At 40.1% G+C, this 26,217-nt stretch overlaps 1 protein-coding gene across 1 annotated transcript in view; it reads left to right on the top strand.

Annotated features, from left to right (window-relative positions):
- VPS4B (vacuolar protein sorting 4 homolog B) overlaps positions 1–26,217 on the top strand; it is a 122,764-nt gene that overhangs the window by 74,053 nt on the left and 22,494 nt on the right. Inside the window, exons 5-10 of the mRNA XM_053714644.1 lie at positions 65–184; positions 372–528; positions 2,504–2,652; positions 5,525–5,606; positions 6,017–6,236; positions 14,401–14,541. Coding sequence (XP_053570619.1) covers positions 65–184; positions 372–528; positions 2,504–2,652; positions 5,525–5,606; positions 6,017–6,236; positions 14,401–14,541 — 869 coding nt within the window. The remainder of the gene's footprint in view (positions 1–64; positions 185–371; positions 529–2,503; positions 2,653–5,524; positions 5,607–6,016; positions 6,237–14,400; positions 14,542–26,217) is intronic.

The raw sequence follows: 26,217 nt of genomic DNA, 5'->3' as shown, positions 1-26,217 counted from the left end.
TGATTGTTTTATTTCCTCTGCTGTACTCATGATTTTACATATTTTATTTTTTTTATTTGTGAAGGTGCCATAGTCATGGAGAAACCAAATGTGAAATGGAGCGATGTTGCTGGACTTGAAGGGGCTAAGGAAGCCCTTAAGGAAGCAGTTATTTTACCAATAAAATTCCCTCATCTTTTCACAGGTAAAAAAATGTCTTACACCTTCTGCTCATTAAAATAATTGTTGTGTGCTTTATGGATAACTGCACTAAAGTGAAAGTGTTTTGGTTTTATTCAGTAATAGCTTTGTGTATTTTGAATATGTGCTATTGCTTACTTACACAAACACGTTGTCCTTATCAAGCGGTCATATACTAATCTTTTATTTAGGCAAGAGAACACCATGGAGAGGAATTCTCCTATTTGGACCTCCTGGAACAGGAAAGTCATATTTAGCTAAGGCTGTAGCTACCGAAGCAAACAACTCAACATTCTTTTCCATTTCTTCCTCTGACCTTGTGTCAAAATGGTTAGGAGAGAGTGAAAAGTAAGTAAATCTAGTTAAAAATAAATACACATAGTTTTGCTTAGTCAATATGTATAGTATTTTACTTTTAAAGAGACATGGTAGTCAAAATTAAACATCAAACAGTCCTTGCAAAAAAATAATAATAATAATAATAATAATATATATCTTTTAGCCCAGTTTTGCTTTTCACAGAGGAGATATATGCTTTCCAGTTTACCTCTTTCTCTTGGTATCATTTGTTGAAACTTTGCTTATTTCCATGAGACCAAACTAAAGTAGGACCTGGGCATGTTTTGTTTTTTTTTCTCTTATAGTGTTTAAGATATGTTATCATGAAAGGGAACTACATAGCCACAAAGGATTGCAAGAGAACAACAAACATTTGATAATAGAAGTGAAGTTTGTTTTATGGGTTACATTTCAAGCTTTTTATAAATCATTAAAGGGACATAATACTCATATGCTAAATCACTTGAAACTGATGCAGTATAACTGTAAAAAGCTGACAGGAAAATATCCCCTGAGCATCTCTATGTAAAAAAGGAAGATATTTTACCTCACAATCTCCTCAGCTCAGCAGAGTAAGTTCTGTGTAAAAAGTTATACTCAGCTGCTCCCAGCTGCAGGTAAAAAAAAAAAAAAAAATGAAGAAATGAACAGCAGCCAATCAGCATCAGCAGTGCTGAGGTCATGAACTCTTTTACTGTGATCTCATGAGATTTCACTTAACTCTCATGAGAGTTCTTTGTAAACTTCCTTACACTAAATAGGGAAATAAGATGAGTGTGCACGAAAGCTCGCTCCTTCTGCTGTCCTGGGACAGACATACTGATTTGCTGCTTAGAAATCCTTTACAATGGGATGTGGCTACTAAGGAACTTTTGAGGTAAAATATCTTTTTTTTACATAGAGCTGTTTAGGTGATATTTTCTAGTTAGCTTTTTACAGCTATGCTGCAGCACTTTCAAGTGTTTCAACATTTGGGTATCATGGCCCTTTAAGGCTTAATTTTGACTTCCATGTGTAAATACACAGATGGAAACATTGCTGAAATCAAAGTGAAAAGCCATATACTGCATGGTCTGGTAGTTGTTACTTTTAGCATTCTCAGTCGTGGTGTTCAATTAAGATGATGCCTTGTCTTTAATGAGCAGCAATGGAATAATGCCTAGTGTAAAATGTATCATGAGATGAATGCCCTGATCAGTTGCAGCCTTGCTCATTTGATCCTGCAAATGATATTCATGAAGCAGCTGTATTACAACTATAGTAGCATTGTTACTATGTACTATGCTTTTGTTTTCCCTCTTGTACCTTCCGCTCTCTTTAAAGCTGTTCTCTTACTTTAAATCATTGCAGAATCCAGTTGGTAAAGCTTTGCATTTTGTACTGGGTGCGGCCATCTATGTAGCTAATGTATTGTTGCATCCTGTGACAGAAGCAGTGCACTTTCGCATATCTTTAATGTTACAGGCTTTTTGACAGCGGTGCCGTTAACTTCAGTTTAACTTAATAGAGAGCGGAAGTGTTACATTTTTGCAGTATTTGTGCACAGTTTATAAGTTACATAGCAAATATAAGCTCCAAGATGGCATCCAGTGTTAAGGGTCAGGGCTTCACTAACTAATACTTGTAAGGGGTTAAAATAAGATAATGACATTGAAGGCATCAGTATCATAAGCACCTGGGTAGCGCTTACTGACTGACTAAACGTAGCCACCAATCAGCAAATGTTACCCAGTGTTCTGAACCAAAAATGGTCCTGCTCCTAAGCTTTACATTCCTGTCTTTTTTTTTTTGTAGTTTTTTTTTTTTTCTTTCAAATAAATATACCAAGAGTGAAGAAAAATTGATACTAGAAGTAAATCAGAAAGTTGCTAAAAATTGCATACTCTTATCTGAATCGTGAAAGAAAGAAAGAATTTGGGTTAAATATTCTGTTAAATTCTTGATATTTGTTTTTAGTTTAATAATAATAATATCTGTATTACAGGTTGGTAAAGAATTTATTTCAGCTTGCCAGGGAACACAAGCCTTCCATCATTTTTATTGATGAAGTTGATTCCCTTTGTGGGTCGAGAAGTGAGAATGAAAGTGAAGCTGCGCGACGAATTAAAACAGAGTTTCTTGTCCAAATGCAAGGTAAAATGTTATAAATTAAAGGCAAAATTAAACCTATGATTTGAATAAGACTAATCTTTTTGGGGTTTTTGTTTCTTTTGTTAAAAAAAATCACAATACAAAATACAGTGGCAATCGTGATTTATTATTATTTTTATTTATTTTTTATGTATAAAAAAGAATACACAAGTGAATAATGTTAAAATACAGCTGAATTGAATGTAAGTGGCAGTCAAACAAGTCTGTTAGCCTCTGCATGAATTGAAGACCATAAGGTAATGGAATGATGATGGCAAGAAGCTATAAAATAAAAAGTGAACAATGATCTTGGTTACACAGTAAAATTTAATAGGGGGAAACAATATGAGACAGGATATTGCCTCACAGAGATTACCCAGATACCTAAAGGAGGGTAGTAGTCTTCAGTGATGTTAATGAGAAAAGTAGAGTAACTGAGTCTGTGCGAAAGAAGAAGGTATAGATGCCTTTGTGGGTGAACAGGGATTAGGGTGTTTCATGTGAAATGCAAAATGTAGCATACACTGTTTTCTTTATGAAAGACAGGCATCTGGAGTATTACATGCATCTAGTGCTTTTGTAAATGGATAACATTCTCGCAAAATTGCTGCCATATAGTGATCAAATAGGCCGCTCATAAGCATACATCCCTGCTTTTCAACAAAAGTTACCAATATAACAATGAAAATTTGCTAATAAAAGTAAATTAGGAAGTTGCTAAAAATGACATGCTCTATCTGAATACTGAAAGAAATTTTTTGGGTTTCATATCCATTGAAGAGTATCAAAGAGAAGAAGAAGGCGCCACCATAGTGCACAATCAGTAGTTCAAACTCATATCAGCGGAGATGATCATGTACTTACAAGATTCCAAGCACTTGAGAAGTGCTACAAATGCCTCCTGGACTCTTAGAAGTCGTCCACACAAGTTTCCCTCGTATGTTCCAAATGGCTTGTGACCTTGGTCGACTGCCAATACCAGAGACAATGTATCGCTGCAGAACTGTGGTATTGAAAACGCAAAATAGCTCACATGCAGCCTCCACTGTGGACTATGGTTGCGCCTTCTTCTTCTTCTTCTTCTTCTTTGATACTCTTTAGATAATCCTACTTGAATCCAGCAAGCTTTGGGAAAAAGCAGTCTGCCGCCTACATTGAGATTTTGTGGAGTGTACCCTTGGAATCATTGGGACAGATTTGCACTTTTAAGTTTTTATGAACTATCATCATTGATTGAACATTCACAATAACACATCACAGTGTTTGTATTTTGCTATATTGTTTCACTTTTGCGTCTGTATATTTTTGCAGTGTATCGCATTTGATTGTGTTTCATGCTATTTATGACACTATAGCTTTAAATAAGATTTATTCTTGCGTGCAGTTGAACATCTTCTAAACATTGTGTATGTATATAATATATATATATATATATATATATATATATATATATATATACATACATACATACATACATACATACATACATACATACATACATACACAGTAGAATTTCAATTATCCGGAACTCAAGCAACCGAAAAAAAAGGAAACATGTAAAGCATAAATGTGCTGAAGAAACAGTCCGGATCTCTTTAAACAGCAGGAGCTGCGGTAAATAGAGCATTATATACTTATCTGCTACACTAACCCTTGTTCACATTCATTAGAAAACTGATATAGGGACAGAAATAGACCGCAGCACTTATGATTGCATCAGTTTGGCAATCATGGCGGGCTATCTCGCGGCAGCTTTAACTTCTTGGTACAGTATCCCTCTGTGGAACGAGTACTGTACTTCCGGACCAAGGGTCACACTACCGGCTGGCAGGGGAGAGCCCAATGGGAGGATCCACAAAGTTGCAACGGCTCATTCTCTTGCTTAAACAATGAGTTTATTCAGGATAAAATACAAGTGTATATCCTGAATAAACGCATTGTTTTCAGCAATCTGGGTTATAGTGCACATTTATTTATATATATATATATATATATATATATATATATATAATTTTTTTTTTATTATTATTATTGTTGCACCTACATTTGCACTAGTTTCAAATATATGTTTAGCACCCAGCATTATTAGGTTGGCGCATTCAACGTATATATTAGTTTTTTCATATCCCTTTTTTTAAAGAGATGACAGTCTCCTAATCACACCTCAAGTTGAAAGGCGCTATATATATATATATATATATATATATATATATATATATATATATATATATATATATATATATATATACACACACACATACGTTTTGTAGATTATCTATTTATATAGCCCATAAAGAGTTTTTTTTTAATTATTTTTTTTATATGTATAGTTTTGCTTATTTTTAAATAACATTGCTCTGATTTTCAGACTCCTAACCAAGCCCCAAAGTTTTAGGAGAATGCCATCAGATACCTACTCCAGCTTGCTCCTGTTTGTGTAAAGGATCTTTTCAAATGCAAAAGAAGGGGGAGTGTCTTATTTCCCACTTGCAGTTGGCTTTCCAACTACCTTTGTAACAGAGCTAAACTGAGAGCTTCTAAGCAAGTTTTTAAACCGTTTTATACTGGATTTTTATATCAGTATCTTATTCTTTATAGTAGTGTCTATTACATGCAGTTATATGAACATTGGTGTATACTGTGCCTTTAAGTTACCTGAGCAGCGCATGTTTTTGGGGTTTAGGTCATTTCCATACGAACTCAGATTTGTTAGATTTAAAAAAAAAAAAGTTTCTGATGGTACTTGGGCCCAAATATTAGATGTCCAGCACCTTTATTATTCTAAATTAGTTATTTGTTTCATTTAGGTGCATGTGAAATACAGTCGCAAGTAATTTCTATTTCTTAACATTTTGAATATTTTTATCTTTTGTAGGAGTCGGTGTGGATAATGAAGGCATATTAGTTCTGGGAGCCACAAATATTCCATGGGTGTTGGACTCTGCTATCCGAAGGAGGTATTTCAAAACAGTGTGCAGTTATATTTTGTTCTTTTGTATCTCTGTCTGTTATATTACTAAGTAACTGTTTAATCAGATTGCTAGACTATATGTCCTAAAAGTAACTCCATCATTTCTTTGGTAGGTATGAGCATTATTACATGCATACTTTAGCATTATGTTTATTTTAGATGCATGCTGGTCCTTAGTTATAATATTTTAGTGTAGTTTGGTTTGATAACAAACCCCATCCTATCCCTTTATAAAACAAGTTTGAGGCAAGATTTGTTCTACAACACAGTTCCTCTTTTTTTGGTCTATTAACTTGTTGTTATTTAACTCACAATCTAAAATATGGTATTTCTTTTTACAGTTCATTTTAGTTGTATTTTGTTTTGTCTAAAAATTCCATTCTTTTTTCTTGCAAGGTTTGAAAAACGTATTTACATTCCTCTGCCTGAAGAGCATGCACGAACTGATATGTTTAAGCTCCATCTTGGGACAACACCTAACAGCGTATCTGAAGCAGACTATCGAGAACTTGGAAAGAGGACCAATGGATATTCTGGTGCTGACATTAGTATTATTGTACGGGATGCCTTAATGCAACCAGTTCGGAAAGTTCAGTGTGCCACTCACTTCAAAAAGGTAATTTTGTTATTCACTTAGTGGGATGTCATTTATTTAGGATTTTAAAAACAAACCAGTCTTAAGTTAGATTTATTTATTTTTTGAGTTAATTCCAACAATTTTGTAAAAAGATTGCTTTAAAGTGAAGGTAAACTTTGATGAATGAAAGCCAGTTTTTTAAAAACATTATTAAAAACAGGGGCACTTTTATTCATCAAAGTTTACAAAGCAGCAGTTTTGTTAAAAAAATTACCTTTTTTTTCTTTTCACAGCTAGAGCAGCTACCCCTACCTAGAGATCCTCTATTCACACGTCGGCAACAACTAATCCTGATTCCTCCAATCACGGCTTTCCCCCCAGGGTAGTCATTGCCTGAGGCCATGATTGGAGGAAGCAGGATTAGTCATTGCTGATGTGTGAATATAGGATCTCTAGGTGGGGGAAGCTGCTGTAGCAGTGAAAAGAAAAAAAGGTAATTTTTTTTTTTAACAAAACGGCTGCATTGTAAACTTTGATGAATGAAAGTGCCCCTGTTTTTAATAGTATTTTTAAAAAACGGGCTTTCATTCACTAATGTTTGCCTTCACTTTAAGGGACACTAAGAAATAATACAATAGCTAAAAAAATTGTGTCCCCAAGTTTTTCAGTTCTTATGCCTTTCCACGCGCTACGGTGGAAGACAGTGTAAATCTTTATTAAGATGTACTTGAAGCGCATGTCTCTGTATCGTTTTTATGCAAGAGTAGATCTGTGGCCATCTCTTGGTAGGTGTTTACTGAGACCATGGCAGTGGTCCGTAAGTTACAGAGGTAAAAAAATTAAAACTGTCAGTGGAGAAACAGTGAGTTACAGCAACTGTATAATAGGCACTGTGCTCATAGTGTTACATTATGTGGTAAGTAGCTGGCAGTAATTTTGTTATTAGCTAACACAATGATTCCCTGACCTATATCGGGAAGCCAAAAAAAATATTTGGGAAATTGGTATTTCCCGGATTATTTTAACCATTTAATCTTCTACGGACAGTGCCGGATAAAATATATATTTCTTTCTAATGACACGGTGAGTCCACAGATCATCTAATTACTATTGGGAATATCACTCCTGCCCAGCAGGAGGCGGCAAAGAGCACCACACTGTTAAATATCACCTCCCTTCCTTCCCACCCCAGTCATTCTCTTTGCCTACGTTAGAGCAAGGAAGTGGTAAAGTTTAGGTGTCTGGAAGATTCTTCAATCAAGATTTTATTATTTTTAAACAGTACAAGTTTGTGCTGTTCTTCTACTAGGGTGTAGCCGTAGTCCACATCAGTCTCTTCAGTAGAGCAGTGGTGGCTTTTAAGCAATGGGAACTTGTGGGGTACAATCCTCACTGCGCCTCCTATGTAGTTAATGCTTCCCTAATACTGAAAGCCTGAGTACGATTACTCAGTCTTTATCTCTTTTTCCACAGGTCCATGTGAGGGAGAAGACCTCTCAAACCTAGTGAGCTGCCTTGCTGCCAGGCAGACTTTATTAAGGTAAGTGCTATTTTTATTTTTTCTGGGGCTGCTTCAGGAAAAAGATGGCACTTTACTATTCATTTTAATGGGACACTGAATATGGCTCATAGCGAGTTAAAAGGCTTATTTTAGGCAGTGGTGCAGGCACTGGGGACGAGGAGATGGGCTCACTTTTTATGGTGGTAGTTTTTACTTGCTCCCGGCGGGAGATTAGTTCATTACGCTCACGATGGGCGGAGCTAGCTGACGCACTGAAAATGTTCCTTTTCTCGCTCTTTTCTTTTCTTCCTGTGTACGGAGGGGAGAAATTTCACTGCTGTTACAGTCCTGTGTCTTACTAGTGACGGACCTTGTGTATAACGCTCCAGTTTGAGCCTGGAATCCATCTGAGATCTATTGGCTCCAGTTTTTCCAGCAGGGCAGGTAGGCACCTCAGCAAGAGCTAAAAGCGGAGGTGTAGAGGCTGTCCGGGTTTATTAAAGTATTTTTGCTTCAACAGTAGACTAAAGTTTTTGCTGTAAAAATAAAGCAGTTTCCTTTTTTTATATTTAAAGAAACGGTAACTTTTTTTTGTGTGTGTGATCTTGTGATTAAAAATTTAGTGCTTTTATTTTTAATTCTGGGTAAAGATGGACCCAGGAGGCTTTGCAAGATTATACATGTACTTTATGTTTCGATGCTAATGTTGAACCACCAATACTTTTTTGTTCCTCATGTATTGAGAGAACATTAAATTATAAGGATAGACTTTTTGATTCTGAGCCAACATTGTCTAGGAAGGATGCAGGAGTCTTCTGACAATGTTCAAGATATGCCGCAGCTTTCTCCTCAGGTGTCCCAAATACTATCGTCCACAAATACAGTGCCCTTCCTCTCAAGCTCTGCCTGGAGTGACCTTGCAAGACATTGCTTTTCTCATGTATTCTGCGGAATCTGATGCGTTATCTGCTTTTCCCATGCTGCAGGGAAAGCGCAAGAGGAAATATAAAGAATCGGTGTGTAAGGTTTCTGACACAGTTGTGGCTATTCCGAATGTTCCCTCCAAGAAATCTGAGGAGGGAGGATACTTTGGTAGCATCTGAGGGTGAAATCTCAGACAGTGTAGTTCCTTCTTCTGATACTGAAGTTGTATCCTTCTGGTTTAAGCTGGAACACCTCCGTTTACTACTTAAAGACACTGATCCCAATTTTTTTTCTTTTGTGATTCAGATAGAGCATGAAATTTTAAGCAGCTTTCTAATTTACTAATTTTATCAAATTTTCTTCATTCTCTTGGTATCTTTATTTGAAATGCAAGAATGTAAGTTTAGATTCCGGCCCATTTTTGGTGAACAACCTGGTTTTTCCTTGCTGATTGGTGGATAAATTAATTTAATCCACCAATAAAAAAGTGCTGTCCAGAGTCTAAACCAAAAAAAAGCTTAAATGCCTTCTTTTTTTAAATAAAGATAGCAAGAGAATGAAGAAAAAATGATATTTGCATGCTCTGAATCACAAAAGAAAAAATTTGGGTTCAGTGTCCCTTTAAGGAGGTTTTGGCTACCTTGGACGACTCCGACACTACTGTCGTAGTCAACCCTAAGAAGTCTAGTAAACTTAACAAGTATTTTGATCTACCTTCCATGGTGGAGGTTTTTCCCGTACCAGATTGGGCTACAGAGATTATCGTTAGGGAATGGGAGAGACCGGGTATCCCTTTTTCTCCATCCCCTATTTTTAAGAAGATGTTTCCTATTGCTAACTCTATCAAGGAGTCTTGGCAGACGGTCTCCAAGGTAGAAGGGGCAATTTCCACCTTAGCTAAGATAACCACTATTCCCATAGAGGATAACTGTTCTTTCAAAGATCCTATGGATAAGAAGTTGGAGGGGTTGTTTAAAAAGTTGTATGTACACCAGGGCTTACAATGGCAACCTGCCGTGTGTATTGCTACCATTACTAGTGCTGCGGCATACTGGTTTGATGCGTTTGTTTGATTCTATTCAGACAGACACTCCTATTGAAGAGAGATCCGGGATAGGATCAAGGCCCTTAAGTTGGCCAATTCTTTTATTACAGATGCTTCCCTACAAGTTATGAAGCTGGGAGCAAACATTTCTGGGTTTGCCGTACTGGCCCGCAGAGCCTTATGGTTGAAATCCTGGTCTGCGGATGTGTCGTCTAAGCTTTTGGCGGTCCCTTACAAGGGTTAGACCTTGTTTGGTCCGGGATTGGCGGAAATTATTTCTTACATTACGGGAGGAAAGGGTAATTTCCTCCCTCAGGATAAGAGGAATAAGCAGAAGGGACGTCAGGGTAATTTTCGTTCCTTTCGAAACTTCAAAGTTAAGCCTTCCTCTACCAAGCAGGAACAGTCCAAGCCTTCCTGGAGGCCTAACCAGTCTTGGAACAAGGGAAAGCAATGTAAGAAACCCGCTAATGACTCAGTCAGCATGAAGGGCCTGCCCCCGATCCGGGACCGGATCTTGTGGGGGGCAGACTTTTTCTTCGCTCAGGCTTGAGTTCGGGATGTTCAGGATCCCTGGGCGGTGGACATCGTGTCTCAGGGATACAAACTAGAGTTCAAGACCTTTCCTCCCAGGGGTAGGTTTCTGCTTTCAAGATTTTCTGTAGACCAGATAAAAAGAGAGGCGTTCTTACACTGTGTTTGGGACCTTTCCGACCTGGGTGATTAGTTCCTGTTCCAATGCAGGAACAAGGTCTGGGATTTTACTCCAATCTGTTCGTGGTTCCCAAAAAAGAGGGAACTTTCAGACCAATTTTAGATCTCAAAAGTCTAAACAAGTTCCTCAGAGTACCGTCCTTCAAGATGAAAACTATTTGTTCCATTCTTCCCTTGGTTCAAGAGGGTCAATTTATGCCAACGCTAGATTTAAAGGACGCGTACCTACATGTTCCCATCCACAGGGATCATCACAGGTTTATGAGGTTCGCATTCCTAGACAAACACTTCCAGTTTGTGGCTCTTCCATTTGGCCTTGCCACAGCTCCCAGGATTTTTTCAAAGGTTCTGGGATCCCTGTTGGCGTTGCTCCAGTTGCGGGTTTTGCAGTGGCTCCTTATCTGGACGACATCTTGGTTCAGGCGCCATCCTTTCAACAAGCAAACTCCCACACGGAGATGCTGTTATCCTCCCTGCAATCTCACGGATGGAAGGTGAATTTGGAAAAGAGTTCCTTAATTCCAACTACAAGGGTAGTTTTCTTGGGAACCATAATAGATTCCCTATCAATGAAATTTTTTCTGTCAGAAGTCAGGAATTCAAAGATTTTCGATAATTGTCTGACGCTTCAGTCCTCTCGTCGGTCATCAGTGGCTCAATGTATGGAGGTAATCGGTCTGATGGTAGCTGCCATGGACATCATTGCGTTTGCCCGTTTCCACCTCAGACCTCTGCAGTTATGCATGCTCAAGCTGTGGAACGGAGATTATGCGGATCTGTCTCCGCGATTACATCTGAATCAGGAGACAAGGCATTCTCTTCTTTGGTGGTTGTTGGGATGGGGAGCAGTCTGGGCTCAGGGGACATTCTTTAACTGAGAGCAATCTTCAATGCTCGCCTGGCCTCAGTTTGCTTTTGCACGGTTTATCAGGTTTCAGTCGGACAACATAACTTCAGTGGCTTACATCAACCATCAAGGGGGAACTCTGAGTTCCTTGGCCATGACAGAGGTAGCCAAGATTATTCAGTGGGCGGAGACCCACAACTGCTCTCTCTCTCTGCGATCCACATTCCAGGAGTGGACAATTGGGAAGCAGATTTTCTGAGCAGACAGATCTTTCACCCGGGGGAGTGGGAACGCTATCCAGAAGTGTTTTCAAGCTTGATTCACAGATGGGGACAGTTTGAACTGGATCTCATGGCATCTCGGCAGAATGCCAAACTCCGAGGTATGCGGCGAGGTCAAAGGAATCCTTAGGCTGTACTGATAGACGCTCTGGCAGTACCTTGGAATTTCAGTCTTGCATACCTATTTCTCCCATTCGCTCTCCTTCCTCAGGTCATTGCTTGAATCAAACACGAGAGGGCGTCGGTGATCCTCATCGCACCGGCGTGGCCTCGCAGGATCTGGTATGCAGACCTAGTGGAGATGTCATCTCTTCCACCTTGGAGACTTCCATTGAGAAATGACCTTCTACTTCAAGAGCCCTTCTTCATCCAAATCTAGTTTCTCTGAAGCTGACTTCTTGGAGATTGAACGCTTAATTTTATCTAAGCGTGGTTTTTGAGATCATGATTCAGGCTTGTAAGCCTGTGACTAGAAAGATTTACCATAAGATATGACATAAATATCTGCATTGGTGTAAATCCAGAGGCTACTCTTGGAGTAGAGTTTCGGATTCCTAGAATTTTGTCTTTTCTCCAAGAGGTTTGGAGAAGGGTTTATCGGCAAGTTATTTGAAGGGTCAAATATCTGCCTTGTCTATTTTGTTACATAAACGTCTGGCGGATGTACCAGAAATGCAATCGTTCTGTCAGGCCTTGGTCAGGATCAGGCCTGTGTTTAAGCCGGTTACTCCTCCCCTGGAGTCTTAACCTTGTTAAAGTTCTTCAGCAGACTCCGTTTGAGCCTATGCATTCCTTAGATATTAAATTGTTATCTTGGAAGGTTTTGTTTCTTGTTGCTATTTCATCTGCTCGTAGAGTTTCAGAGCTCTCGGCATTACAGTATGAGTCTCCTTACCTTATTTTTCATTCGGATAAGTTAGTTTTGCGTACTAAGTTAGGGTTCCTCCCTAAAGTGGTTTGAGATCGGAACATTAATCAGGAGATTGTTGTTCCTACTTTATGTCCTAACTCTTCTTCTCATAAGGAACATCTGCTGCACAACCTATACGTGGTGCGTGCTCGGAAATTCTATTTACAGGCGACTAAGGATTTTCGCCAGTCTTTTGCTCTGTTTGTGGTTTTCTGGAAAATGTAAGGGGCAGAAAGCTACGGCTACTTCTCTTTCCTTGTGGCTGAAGAGTATCATTCGCTTGGCCTATAAAACTGCTGGACAGCAGCCTTCTGAGAGAGTTACGGCTCATTCTACGAGGGCTGTTTCCTCTTCCTTGGTATTCAAAAAGGAAGCTTCTGGGGAACAGGTTTGCAAGGCTGCAACTTGATCCTCTCTACACCCAAATTCTATAAATTTGATACTTTTGCCTTGGCTGAGGCTTCCTTTGGGAGAAAGGTTCTTCAAGCAGTGGTGCCTTCTGTTTAGGTTCCCTGTCTTGTCCCTCCATTATCATCTGTGTCCTCTAGCTTGGGTATTGATTTCCAATAGTAATTTGATGATCCGTGGATCAATTTCTTTCTCTCTTGACACGGTGAGTCCACGGCCCGCCCTGTTTTTTAAGAAAGGTTTTTTGTTACGTTATAAACCTCAGGCACCTCTGAACCTTGTTGCTTCCTTTCTTTCCTCTTCGGTCGAATGACTGGGGTGGAAAGGAAGGGGGGTGATATTTAACAGCTTTGCTATGGTTCTCTTTGCCGCCTCCTGCTGGGCAGGAGTGATATTCCCAATAGTAATTAGATGATCCGTGGACTCACCGTGTCAAGAAAGAAATACATTTATCAGGTAAGCATAAATTTCGTTTTTAATTGGGAAACAAGATAACTACTAAGCAAAAAAAAATGAGGCCAGTAAAAAAATAGAGTAATTAACCCCATTGGTGCATGTACAGCGATGGCAAAAGATCCCTATTCACAACTTAATAGGTGACTTTACTAACCCCTGAAGGGCCAAATGGGAATGGACACTTTTGCTGTATAAATGCACCAATTATTTAAGTGCTGGGTATCCCCGTACTTGGCCACCTAAAAAAATTAAATGTAAATATTATTATAGAAGTTCACAATTTGTCATTCATATCATAGGGCGTAATTGCCGAAACCCCCATTCACATTAAGGAAACGCAAATGTGGGTTTGGGCAATTACGCCCTATATCGATGACAAATTGTAAACTTGTAATTTTTTTTTTTTTTAGTAATTGTGCTATAACGGACTCTTGTTTGGTTAAATATGAGAGGGCTTTTCTAGGAGACAGAAATGGAATTGTGGTGCTTTCAGTCTGGGGTTGGTAAGCAACCCAATAAGAAGGATGGAAAACTAGAAGTGTCATTTTAACTGGATCAGAAATGCGGGTGCTTGTTATGCATGAGTATTTTCGTGTGTTGTGAGATGGATTGTGTCCAGAAATCTCCAATATCACAAAGTTGGTGCTTTTTCTGATAGACTGAGTGCTTTCACCCATTTGCTTTCTTGATGGTATTTGTAACATGCGTATGTTCATGACTGTTTCAGAGAGATTCAATTTAGGTCTATCTTAATATAAAGCAACAAACAGGAACCTTTGTTAAAGTTGTAAGAGTCCCTTTTAACCTTTGTTGATGTGGAAAAGGGGTAGGTATTTTCACACTTCCAAATACATATTTATTCATTTTAGACTTTTTTTTTTTTTTTTGTACAACGGTTATGTACTTTGCAGTGCTATTTTTATTATCTTTGCTGATTACATTGTCCCTTTTTAGCCATTTTTAGACATACTGGTTGTTCTTGTTTGCATGTACACTGAATGGTTTTTGAGACACAATAACCCTTATCTCCCTTACTTCCTATCGTATACAACAGCATGTAAAGTCATTCAACACCTAAAATTGATCTCTATTTTCTGTTACTAAATGTTTATCCTAGGTCAGAGGGAAATCGCCAGGTGATCCGAATGTTATTAGGGATGATCTTTATACTCCGTGCTCCCCTGGTGATCCAAATGCCACCCCAATGACATGGGTGGATGTTCCAGGAGATCAATTATTGGAGCCAGTTGTATCCATGGTTAGTGGTACTTAATAATGTGGTGGTTGTTTGTTTTCTGTCTCTTTTTACTCCAACCAGCTATCAGAGAATCCTAAAATACCTCCACATCCACTAATGCACCTCTCCAATACAGTGTCTTTCAGACCCACAAACTCATAGCAAAGGTTTATTTTCTTAAAAACTTGCATTGTTTCACAAAAAAAATTAGACACCTGCTAAATAAAATGGTGACTAATTAAATGTCCCACCATCCTTCAATATACTGCTGGAATTAGCTGTACAATATCTCATTCTTCAGTGCTGGTCTTGGCTATGTAGTTCTCACAATGTTATCTTTGTGGTAATGTCCATTCCAGAATGATTATGCAGCTAGGCAGGACCAGCAATTAACATTTTTTGACATTTTATGATAACCTAAGGATAAAATATTTTAGGCACTGTGTCTAGCTGCAGTTTTGTGTTTGAAACTGACAGATCCCATACAGGTTATATTTTTCATTAAAGGGATATAAGTGCAAAAAAGGAAATGCTCTAATATGTTAGAACATTTTATTATTGCAGCATTGCCTGTCTAAGTGTGTTTAACTCAAAAGGTTCCATAAAGTCAGCTCCAGAGTAGCAATGTACTACAGGGAGCTAGCTGAAATGACAAGACAAATGTGTGCAGGATTGTGTACATATTTTTCAACAAAGGATACCAAGAAAACAAAGTTAATTGGAAAAGTTAAATCAAGTGTCTTAAAATTACATACTCTATTTGAATTATGCAAGTTTAATTTTGACTTTTCTATCGCTTTATGTAGTGACTTATATAGCACCAAATTGGAGTTTAGCAGTTACGTTTTTTTCCTTAAAAAAAAAAAAATATATATATATATATATATACTGAATATGAGTAACTTTTACATTTTTAATTATGTTTTTTTAGGATTCTTTGTCTGCTCTTTTATTCTTAATGTTTAAATTTACTCTAAATGTTTTTACAATTTTGAAGAATTTCATTTATATATATATATATATATATATATATATATATATATATATATATATATATATATATATATATATATATATATATATATATATATATATAATGTATGTATATGTCTCCTGGGTTTATCCTAAGTGTTCTTTGTGACACCACTTGTAAATCTGAAAAACCCTAAAATTCTATACTATTATTTCATTAATATCCTTTTCTTTTATTTGTTTTGAGTTTATGTTCCTAAATATCTATGAAGTAGTTTTTGGTATTTTTATTTATCTTAGATGTGAGGGTACTGTAATGTATATTGTAGCTGCTTTATTTTGTGTTTATTAATTTAGTTTACAGTGACAGAATTTTTTATTTCTTTTATACAGATGGTAAGAGTCCACAATCCTTTACTCATGGGTATTACCCTTCGCTACCACTTGAATGAGGCAAAGAGTCCCAAACCCCAAGCGCTCTAGAAAACCCCTACCACCTCACACATACCTCAGTCTTTACTTTGCCTCTGCTGAAGGTGGTTGAAAAATGTGCATCTGTATAATTTATACTTGCCTGATAATTTTGTTTCTTTCATGGTGGTGAGAGTCCACAAGACCCCACCCATGTGTTTTTCTGTGGTTAGTTTTTTCTTTTAGTGGATTTTAGGAACGGTGTCAGACGTATATAAAAATAGCAAAAAACGCACAATTTCCTTTCATTTATAAGATGATAAAGAAAGACCTCCCTATGTTATCAGCTGATGACAGGTTGGTTCCACTAATGGAGAAAGGATATAGATTTCTTTTTCAAAATATGACGAGTCCACGGATTTCATCCTTACTTGTGGGATATCGCCTCCTGGTCAGCAGGAGGAGGCAAAGAGCACCACAGCAGAGCTGTATAAATAGCTCCTCCTTTCCCTCCCAATCCAGTCATTCTCTTTGCCTGTGTTAGTGATAGGAAGAGGTAAAGTGAGGTGTTAGTTTAGATTCTTCAATCAAGAGTTTATTATTTTTCAAGTAGTGCCTCTGAGTTCTACTTTGTGCTGGGGTGTAGCCTAGACCAGATCAGTCTCTTCAGTAAAAAGAGAAGCATTTGGTGGCTTTAAAGCAATAGGAACTGGTGGGACATAATTCTCACTGCGCCTCCTATACCTATTTGCTGCCCTAAATACAGATAGCCTTAGCACTTTAAACTCAGGCTGATCTTTGTCCACAGGGCTATGGGAGGGAGAAGTCCTCTGAAAACCTGCTGGACTAATGCTGTTGCAGCATTCCAGGTAAGTGCTAACTTTCTTATTTCTGGGGACACAACCCATGCAGAAGAAAGTGAGTACTGCACTTCTTACAGTCACTTTTCAAGAGCTGAGGCATTAGACAGGGCTTTGATTGTGTTGGGACTGTTTCACATACACAGGGGCTGGGTCTCAACAGTGTTATTTATCTCCCGATAGTGGTATTATCTAATAGGCAACCCGGGTGATAGCTGCTGGTTATGTTATGGAAACTCCCCACTCCAGATATCGGTATTATAACTGGCCGATCTGGAGGACTGTTTTTAAGGGGGTCATAGTATTGTAAAGAGTACAATTCTTAGGCTAGGCTATCCTTCTGAAAGTTTTACGCGCCCTTTTTATGCCGTTTCAGGAACGCTTTGTGCACTGATGGGCTATTAGCTGGGGTGTATTGCATACCCTTACGGTCAGTCTTACTTTAGCTGACACATGGGTTATCGGCATAATACTTGAATGCTTTCTTTGCAATCGTAGTGTAAAGTTTACATGCTGTTTTCTGTATCCTCCGGTTGTAGTTACACAGATCAACAGCCCTACTCCATTGTTTTCATTTTTACTGTAATGGTTAAACATATATGGGGTGTCTCTACTAATTAAAGAGTCAGTAGTGTTTTCTTTCATTCATTATGACTGCGAATGGAACGAAGTTACATTTACAATGTCGTTCCTTTTTTCAGTTAGAGACAGTACCGTTTTTTTGTGGGGTCCCTTTTATTTAATACATTCTGCTGTTTATGGTATAATACAGCTTGGTACTTAATAGGGCACAAGTGTACACATGCAATAAAGATTTTCCTTTCTTCCACATGCAGTGCTCTGCGGTTCCTTGCAGCACAAGCCTGGGTTGCTTTAATGTACATAGCAATATCTATTTCCAGCACGGTTAACATAATACTTGAATAATTTATGTTGCAGAAATAAGAGGATTTCAATATTACACTCTTGTTGTTTCTGCAAGTTAATATAGAAGCTCGACACATGCTAAGACACTAGGGCTTAACTCTGTAGCAACCCAAGGGTTACAGGTTCGATTTCAGTGGTCATGTGGCTTTGCAGCTCAAAGGTGGTTGATCGCATCCAGGTGCTGGCTGGCCATTTTAATAATATTGACAGCGCTTTGAGAACCTTACGGGTGATTTAAATTACCGTCACGGGTGCAGTGGCATACTGATTTGACAATCTATCTGAGTTGTTTCAATTGGACTCCTTTGAAGAAGATACTAGAACAGATAATAGCTATGAAACGCTAATGCCTTTATTACAGACGCTTCTTTGCAGGTCTTTAAGCTGGCAACTAAGAGTTTGGGTTTTTTCGTTCCTGGCCCGCGGGACCTTATGGTTAAAGCCTTGGTCTGCGGATGTGTCTTCTAAGACTAAGCTCTTTACTATTTCTTACAAGGGTAAGACCTTGTTCGGTTCTGCTCTGAAGGAGATCCTTTCTGATATCTCGGGATACTTCCGTAGCATAGTGGGCATTAACACTGCAAAGCCTGCATGGAGGCCCAACCCTTCTTGGAAGCCCAGGCAAACCAAGAAGCCTGAAATTGGGACTAAGTCAGCGTGAAGGGCATGCCCCCGATCCGAGGCCAAAAGGATCTGGTAGGGGGCAGACTATCCCTTTTTGTTCAGGTTTGGGTACGTGATGTTCAGGATCCCAGGGCTTTAGAAATAGTGTCCCAGGGGTACAAATTGGAATTCAAAAATTTTCCCCTATCTGCAGGTTCCTGCCTTCAAGATTATCTACAGCCCAGATAATAATAGAGGACTTCTTTTCATGGGAGTGATCGTTCCCGTTCCAGCACAGGAATGGGGTCAGGGTCTTTTCTCAAATCTGTTTGTGGTTTCAAAAAAGAAGGGGAACCTTCAGACCGATCTTAGACCTCAAGGGTTTGCACAAATTTCTAGGAGTTCCGTCTCTCAAGATGGAATCTGTACGTTCCCTGCTACCACTGCTTCAAGAGGGTCAGTTCATGACCACAGTGGACCTAAAGGACGCATGCCTACATGTTCCCATTCACAGGGACCATTTCCAATTTCTAAGGTTTGCATTCTTACTTTCAGTGTGTGGCGTTACCTCTTGGCCTGGCCACTGCTCCAAGAATATTTAAAAAGGTGCTGGGATCTCTTCTGGCGGTTCTTCCACCGCAGGGCATTGGAGTGGCGCCATATCTGGTCGACATTCTAATTCAAGCGCCATTATTTCAACTAGCCAGATCCCATTCCAACCTGGTGTTATCCTTCCTGTGTACTCAGGGGTGGAAGATAAATCTGGAACAAAGCTCATTGTTTCCAAGTACAAGAGTAACCTTTCTAGGGACCATAATAGATTCCCTGTCGATAAAAAAATTTCTGACAGAGGTCAGGAAATCAAAGTTGTTACATACCTGTCTCGAATGAATGCCAAACTTCCGAGATACGGGTCGAGATCCAGGGACCCCCAGGCGGCATTAATAGATGCTCTGGCAGTTCCTTGGAACTTCAATCTAGCATACCTGTTTCCTCCATTTGCACTTCTTCCTCAGGTAATTGCCCGACTCAAACAGGAGAGGGCATCGGTGAAACTTATAGCACCGGGATGGCCTCGAAGAATTTGGTATGCGGACCTGATAGAGATGGCATCTCTACCACCTTGGAGACTGCCGTTGAGGAAGGACCTTCTCATTCAAGGTCCCTTCCTTCATTCAAATCTAGCTTCTCTGCAGCTGTCTGCGTGGAGATTGAACGCTTAATTTTATCCAAGTGTGGGTTCTCTGATCCGGTCTTAGAGACCTTGATTCAGGCTCGTAAGCCTGTAACTAGAAAGATCTACCATAAGATTTGGCATAGATACTTTTATTGGTGTGAATCCGAGGGCTACTCTTGGAGTAGGATTAGGATTCCTAGAGTTTTGTCTTTTCTCCAGGAAGGTCTGGAGAAGGGCTTATCTGCTTTTTCCCTAAAGGGTCGAATTTGGGCTCTATCCTTTTTGTTTCACAAACGTCTAGCAGGTGTACCAGATGTACAATCTTTTTGTCAGGCCTTGGTAAGAATCGGGCCTGTGTTCAAAGTTCTTCAAGGGGCTCCGTTTGAGCCTTTGCATTCCTTAGATATCAAGTTGTTATCTTGGAAAGTTCTTTTTCTGGTTGCTATTTCTTCTGCGCAAAGAGTCTAAGAACTCTTGGCGCTACAATGCGAATCTTAATACCTTATTTTCTACTAAGATAAGGTTGTGCTTTGAACAAAGTTCAGTTTTCTTCCTAAAGTTGTTTCGGATAGGAACGTTACCCAAGAAATTGTTGTTCCTTCCTTTTTTTCTAATCCTTCTTCCCAGAAGGAGAGACTTCTTCACAATTTTGATGTGGTTCGGGCCATGAAGTTTTATCTTCGGGCGACTAAGAGTTTGAAAGCTACAGCTTCTTCTCTTTCTGTGTGGCTGAAGAGTATCATATGTCTCGCATATGAGACTACTGGGCAGCACCCTCCTGAGAGGGTTATGGCTCATTTTGCTAGGGCTGTGGCTTCCTCATGGGCATTCAAATATGATGCTTCTGTTGCACAGCTTTGCAAGGCTGCAACTTGGTCCTCTCTTCATACTTTTTCCTAATTTTGCAAATTTGATGCATTTGCCTCAGCTGAGGCTGTTTTTGGGAGGAGAGTTCTTCAGGCAGTGGTGTCTTCCATTTAGGTTCCCTGTCTTGTCCGTCCCTTTTCATCCGTGTACTGTAGCTTTGGTATTGTATCCCACAAGGATGAAATCCGTGGACTTGTGGTATCTTGAAAAAGAAAAGGAAATTTATGCTTACCTGATAAATGTATTTCTTTTTCGATACGACTAGTCCACGGCCCGCCCTGTTCTTTTGAGACAGGTTATTATATTTTTGTTAAACTTCAGACACCTCTGTACCTTGGCTTTTCCTTTCTCTTCCTAACTTTGGTCGAATGACTGGATTGGGAGGGAAGGGAGGAGCTATTTATACAGCTCTGCTGTGGTGCTCTTTGCCTCCTTCTGCTGACCCGGAGGGGATATCCCACAAGTAAGTATGAAATCCGTGGACTCGTCGTATCGAAAAAGAAATCAATTTATCAGGTAAGCATAAATTTCCTATTTCTTACAGAAAAGGCAAACCCATAGCTAATTTAATATGTTTCACCAACAAGACTGAGATCAGCAAATACAAGGCAGAGTAATTAGTTAAGACATGTAGGAATGTACAGATGTGGAAGGGCTGACTGTAGGGCGTGTGAATTTGTGCAATTGGGAGATATTTTTGAGTCAAGTGTAACTGGCTATTGGTTTATGAAAAAAGCCTGTATGAATTGCACATCTTCATATGTCAGATATTTGATCACCTATACAGACTGTAATGTGCAGTATGTGCGGTTAACTACGAGGACTGTACGCACACAAATACGAGAACATTTGTCAAGTATAAAACTGGGCAAAGCTAGTACACCCAGTACAGCATTTTTCACAAGTACATAACAAAAGTAATTAATCATTTAGTTGGACTGCTATTGAACAGGTATAGTATCCTACGAAAGTGAGTATACCCCTCAAATTTTTGTAAATATTTTATATCTTTTCATGTGACAACACTGAAGAAATTACACTTTGGTACAATGTAAAGTAGTGAGTGTACAGCCTGTATAACAGTGTAACTTCGCTGTCCCCTCAAAATAACTCAACACACAGCCATTAATGTCTAAACAATTGGCAACAAAAGTGAGTACACCCCTAAGTGGAAATGTCCAAATTGGGCCCAATTAGCCATTTTCCCTCGCTGGTGTCATGTGACTCGTTAGTGTTACAAGGTCTCAGGTGGGAATGGGGAGCAGGTGTGTTAAATTTGATGTTATCGCTCTCACACTCTCTCATACTGGTCACTGGAAGGTCAACATGGCACCTCATGGCAAAGAACTCTCTGAGGATCTGAAAAACAGAATTTATGCTTACCTGATAAATTACTTTCTCCAACGGTGTGTCCGGTCCACGGCATCATCCTTACTTGTGGGAATATCTCTTCCCCAACAGGAAATGGCAAGGAGTCCCAGCAAAGCTGGCCATATAGTCCCTCCTAGGCTCCGCCCACCCCAGTCATTCGACAGACGGACAGGAGGAAAAATATAGGAGAAACCATATGGTACCGTGGTGACTGTAGTTAGAGAAAATAATTCATCAGACCTGATTAAAAAAACCAGGGCGGGCCGTGGACCGGACACACCGTTGGAGAAAGTAATTTATCAGGTAAGCATAAATTCTGTTTTCTCCAACATTGGTGTGTCCGGTCCACGGCGTTATCCTTACTTGTGGGAACCAATACCAAAGCTTTAGGACACGGATGAAGGGAGGAAGCAAATCAGGTTACCTAAACGGAAGGCACCACGGCTTGCAAAACCTTTCTCCCAAAAATAGCCTCTGAAGAAGCAAAAGTATCAAATTTGTAAAATTTGGCAAAATTGTGCAGTGAAGACCAAGTCGCTGCCTTACATATCTGATCAACAGAAGCCTCGTTCTTGAAGGCCCATGTGAAAGCCACAGCCCTAGTGGAGTGAGCTGTGATTCTTTCAGGAGGCTGCCGTCCGGCAGTCTCGTAAGCCAATCGGATGATGCTTTTAAGCCAAAAGGAAAGAGAGGTAGAAGTCGCTTTTTGACCTCTCCTTTTACCAGAATAGACGACAAGAGAAGATGTTTGTCTGAAATCTTTTGTAGCTTCTAAATAGAATTTTAGAGCACGGACTACGTCCAAATAGTGTAACAAACGTTCCTTCTTTGAAACTGGATTCGGACACAAAGAAGGTACAACTATCTCCTGGTTAATATTTTTGTTAGAAACAACCTTTGGAAGAAAACCAGGCTTAGTACGCAAAACCACCTTATCTGCATGGAACACCAGATAGGGCGGAGAACACTGCAGAGCAGATAACTCTGAAAACTCTTCTAGCAGAAGAAATAGCAACCAAAAACAAAACTTTCCAAGATAACAACTTAATATCTATGGAATGTAGAGGTTCAAACGGAACCCCTTGAAGAACTGAAAGAACTAGATTTAAACTCCAGGGAGGAGTCAAAGGTCTGTAAACAGGCTTGATCCTAACCAGAGCCTGAACAAATGCTTGAACATCTGGCATAGCTGCCAGTCGTTTGTGTAGTAAGACAGATAAAGCAGAAATCTGTCCCTTTAGAGAACTCGCAGATAATCCTTTATCCAAACCTTCTTGCAGAAAGGAAAGAATCTTAGGAATTTTTACCTTATTCCAAGGGAATCCCTTGGATTTACACCAGCAGATATATCTTTTCCATATTTTATGGTAAATCTTTCTAGTTACCGGTTTTCTGGCCTGAACCAGAGTATCAATCACCGAATCTGAAAACCCACGCTTTGATAGAATCAAGCGTTCAATCTCCAAACCGTCAGCTGGAGGGAGACCAGATTTAGATGTTCGAATGGACCCTGAACAAGAAGGTCCTGTCTCAAAGGTAGCATACCAAGTCCTGCATGGCCACGCAGGAGCTATCAAGATCACCGAGACCCTCTCCTGTTTGATCCTGGCTACCAGCCTGGGAATGAGAGGAAACGGTGGGAACACATAAGCTAGGTTGAAGGTCCAAGGCGCTACTAGTGCATCCACTAGAGTCGCCTTGGGATCCCTGGATCTGGACCCGTAGCAAGGAACCTTGAAGTTCTGACGAGACGCCATCAGATCCATGTCTGGAATGCCCCATAATTGAGTCAACTGGGCAAAAATCTCCCGGTGGAGTTCCCACTCCCCCGGATGGAATGTCTGACGACTCAGATAATCCGCTTCCCAGTTTTCCACACCTGGGATGTGGATCGCAGATAGATGGCAGGAGTGATTCTCCGCCCATTGTATTATTTTGGTTACTTCTTTCATCGCCAGGGAACTCCTTGTTCCCCCCTGATGATTGATATACGCAACAGTCGTCATGTTGTCTGATTGGAATCTTATGAATCTGGCCTTTGCAAGCTGAGGCCAAGCCCTGAGAGCATTGAATATCGCTCTTAGTTCCAGAATGTTTATCGGGAGAAGAGACTCTTCCTGAGACCATAGTCCCTGAGCTTTCAGGGATTCCCAGACCGCACCCCAGCCCTTAGATGAATTCGCGCAAAAGGAACTATGTCCATTGCTACAACCATCAACCCTACTACTTCCATGCACTGAGCTATGGAAGGACGTGGAACAGAATGAAGAACTTGACAAGCGCTTAGAAGTTTTGACTTTCTGACATCTGTCAGAAAGATCCTCATTTCTAAGGAATCTATTATTGTTCCCAGGAAGGGAACTCTTGTTGACGGAGACAGAGAACTTTTTTCTATGTTCACCTTCCATCCGTGAGATCTGAGAAAGGCCAGAACGATGTCTGTATGAGCCTTTGCTTTTGAAAGGGACGACGCTTGTATTAGAATGTCGTCCAAGTATGGTACTACTGCAATGCCTCTCGGTCTAGAACCGCTAGAAGGGACCCGAGTACCTTTGTGAAAATCCTTGGAGCAGTGGCTAATCCGAATGGGAGGGCCACAAACTGGTAATGTTTGTCCAGAAAGGCGAACCTTAGGAACTGATGATGTTCTTTGTGGATAGGAATATGTAGGTACGCATCCTTTAGATCCACGGTAGTCATAAATTGACCTTCCTGGATAGTGGGTAGAATCGTTCGAATGGTACCCTGAGAAATTTGTTTAGGATCTTTAAATCAAGAATTGGTCTGAAGGTTCCCTCTTTTTTGGGAACTACGAACAGATTTGAGTAAAATCCCATTCCTTGTTCTGTCATTGGAACTGGGTGTATCACTCCCATCTTTAGCAGGTCTTCTACACAATGTAAGAACGCCTGTCTCTTTATTTGGTTTGAGGATAAGTGAGACATGTGGAACCTTCCCCTTGGGGGTAGTTCCTTGAATTCCAGAAGATAACCCTGAGAAACTATTTCTAGCGTCCAGGGATCTTGAACATCTCTTGCGCAGGCCTGAGCAAAGAGAGAGAGTCTACCCCCCACTAGATCCGGTCCCGGATCGGGGGCTACTCCTTCATGCTGTTTTGTTAGCGGTAGCAGGCTTCTTGGTCTGCTTACCCTTGTTCCAGCCTTGCATCGGTTTCCAGGCTGGTTTGGACTGTGAGGCATTACCCTCTTGCTTAGAGGATGCAGAATTAGAGGCCGGTCCGTTCCTGAAATTACGAAAGGAACGAAAATTAGACTTATTCTTGGCCTTGAAAGGCCTATCTTGTGGGAGGGCGTGGCCCTTTCCCCCAGTGATGTCTGAGATAATCTCTTTCAATTCTGGTCCAAAGAGAGTTTTACCCTTGAAGGGGATGTTAAGCAATTTTGTCTTGGATGATACATCCGCTGACCAAGACTTTAGCCAAAGCGCTCTGCGCGCCACAATTGCAAACCCTGAATTTTTCGCCGCTAATCTAGCTAATTGCAAAGCGGCATCTAAAATAAGAGTTAGCCAACTTAAGTGCGTGAACTCTGTCCATAACCTCCTCATATGGAGTCTCTCTACTGAGCGACTTTTCTAGTTCCTCGAACCAGAACCCCACTGCTGTAGTGACAGGAACAATGCACCAAATGGGTTGTAGAAGGTAACCTTGCTGTACAAAAATCTTTTTAAGCAAACCTTCCAATTTTTTATCCATAGGATCTTTGAAAGCACAACTATCTTCGATAGGAATTGTAGTGCGCTTGTTTAGAGTAGAAACTGCCCCCTCGGCCTTAGGGACTGTCTGCCATAAGTCCTTTTCTGGGGTCGACCATAGGAAATAATTTCTTAAATATAGGAGGGGGAACAAAAGGTATGCCGGGCTTCTCCCACTCCTTATTCACTATGTCCGCCACCCGCTTGGGTATAGGAAAAGCGTCGGGGTGCACCGGAACCTCTAGGAACTTGTCCATCTTGCATAATTTTCTGGAATGACCAAGTTGTCACAATCATCCAGAGTAGATAACACCTCCTTAAGCAGTGCGCGGAGATGTTCTAATTTAAATTTAAATGTCGCAACATCAGGTTCAGCCTGTTGAGAATTTTTTCCTAAATCTGAAATTTCCCCATCTGACAAAACCTCCCTCATGGCCCCTTCGGATTGGTGTGAGGGTATGACAGAACAATTATCATCAGCGCCCTCCTGCTCTTCAGTGTTTAAAACAGAGCAATCGCGCTTTCTCTGATATGCAGGCATTTTGGATAAAATATTTGCTATGGAGTTATCCATTACAGCCGTCAATTGTTGCATGGTAATAAGCATTGGCGCGCTAGAAGTACTAGGGGCCTCCTGCGTGGGCAAAACTGGCGTAGACACAGAAGGAGATGATGTAGAACCATGTCTACTCCCTTCATCTGAGGAATCATCTTGGGCAATTTCATTATCTGTGGCAGTACTGTCCTTACTTTGTTTGGATGCTATGGCACAATTATCACAAAATTTTGAAGGGG

The sequence above is a fragment of the Bombina bombina genome, chromosome 5 (assembly GCF_027579735.1).
Source record: "Bombina bombina isolate aBomBom1 chromosome 5, aBomBom1.pri, whole genome shotgun sequence".
Lineage (NCBI taxonomy): Eukaryota > Metazoa > Chordata > Amphibia > Anura > Bombinatoridae > Bombina > Bombina bombina.
This window is presented reverse-complemented; position numbering and strand designations above follow the sequence as displayed.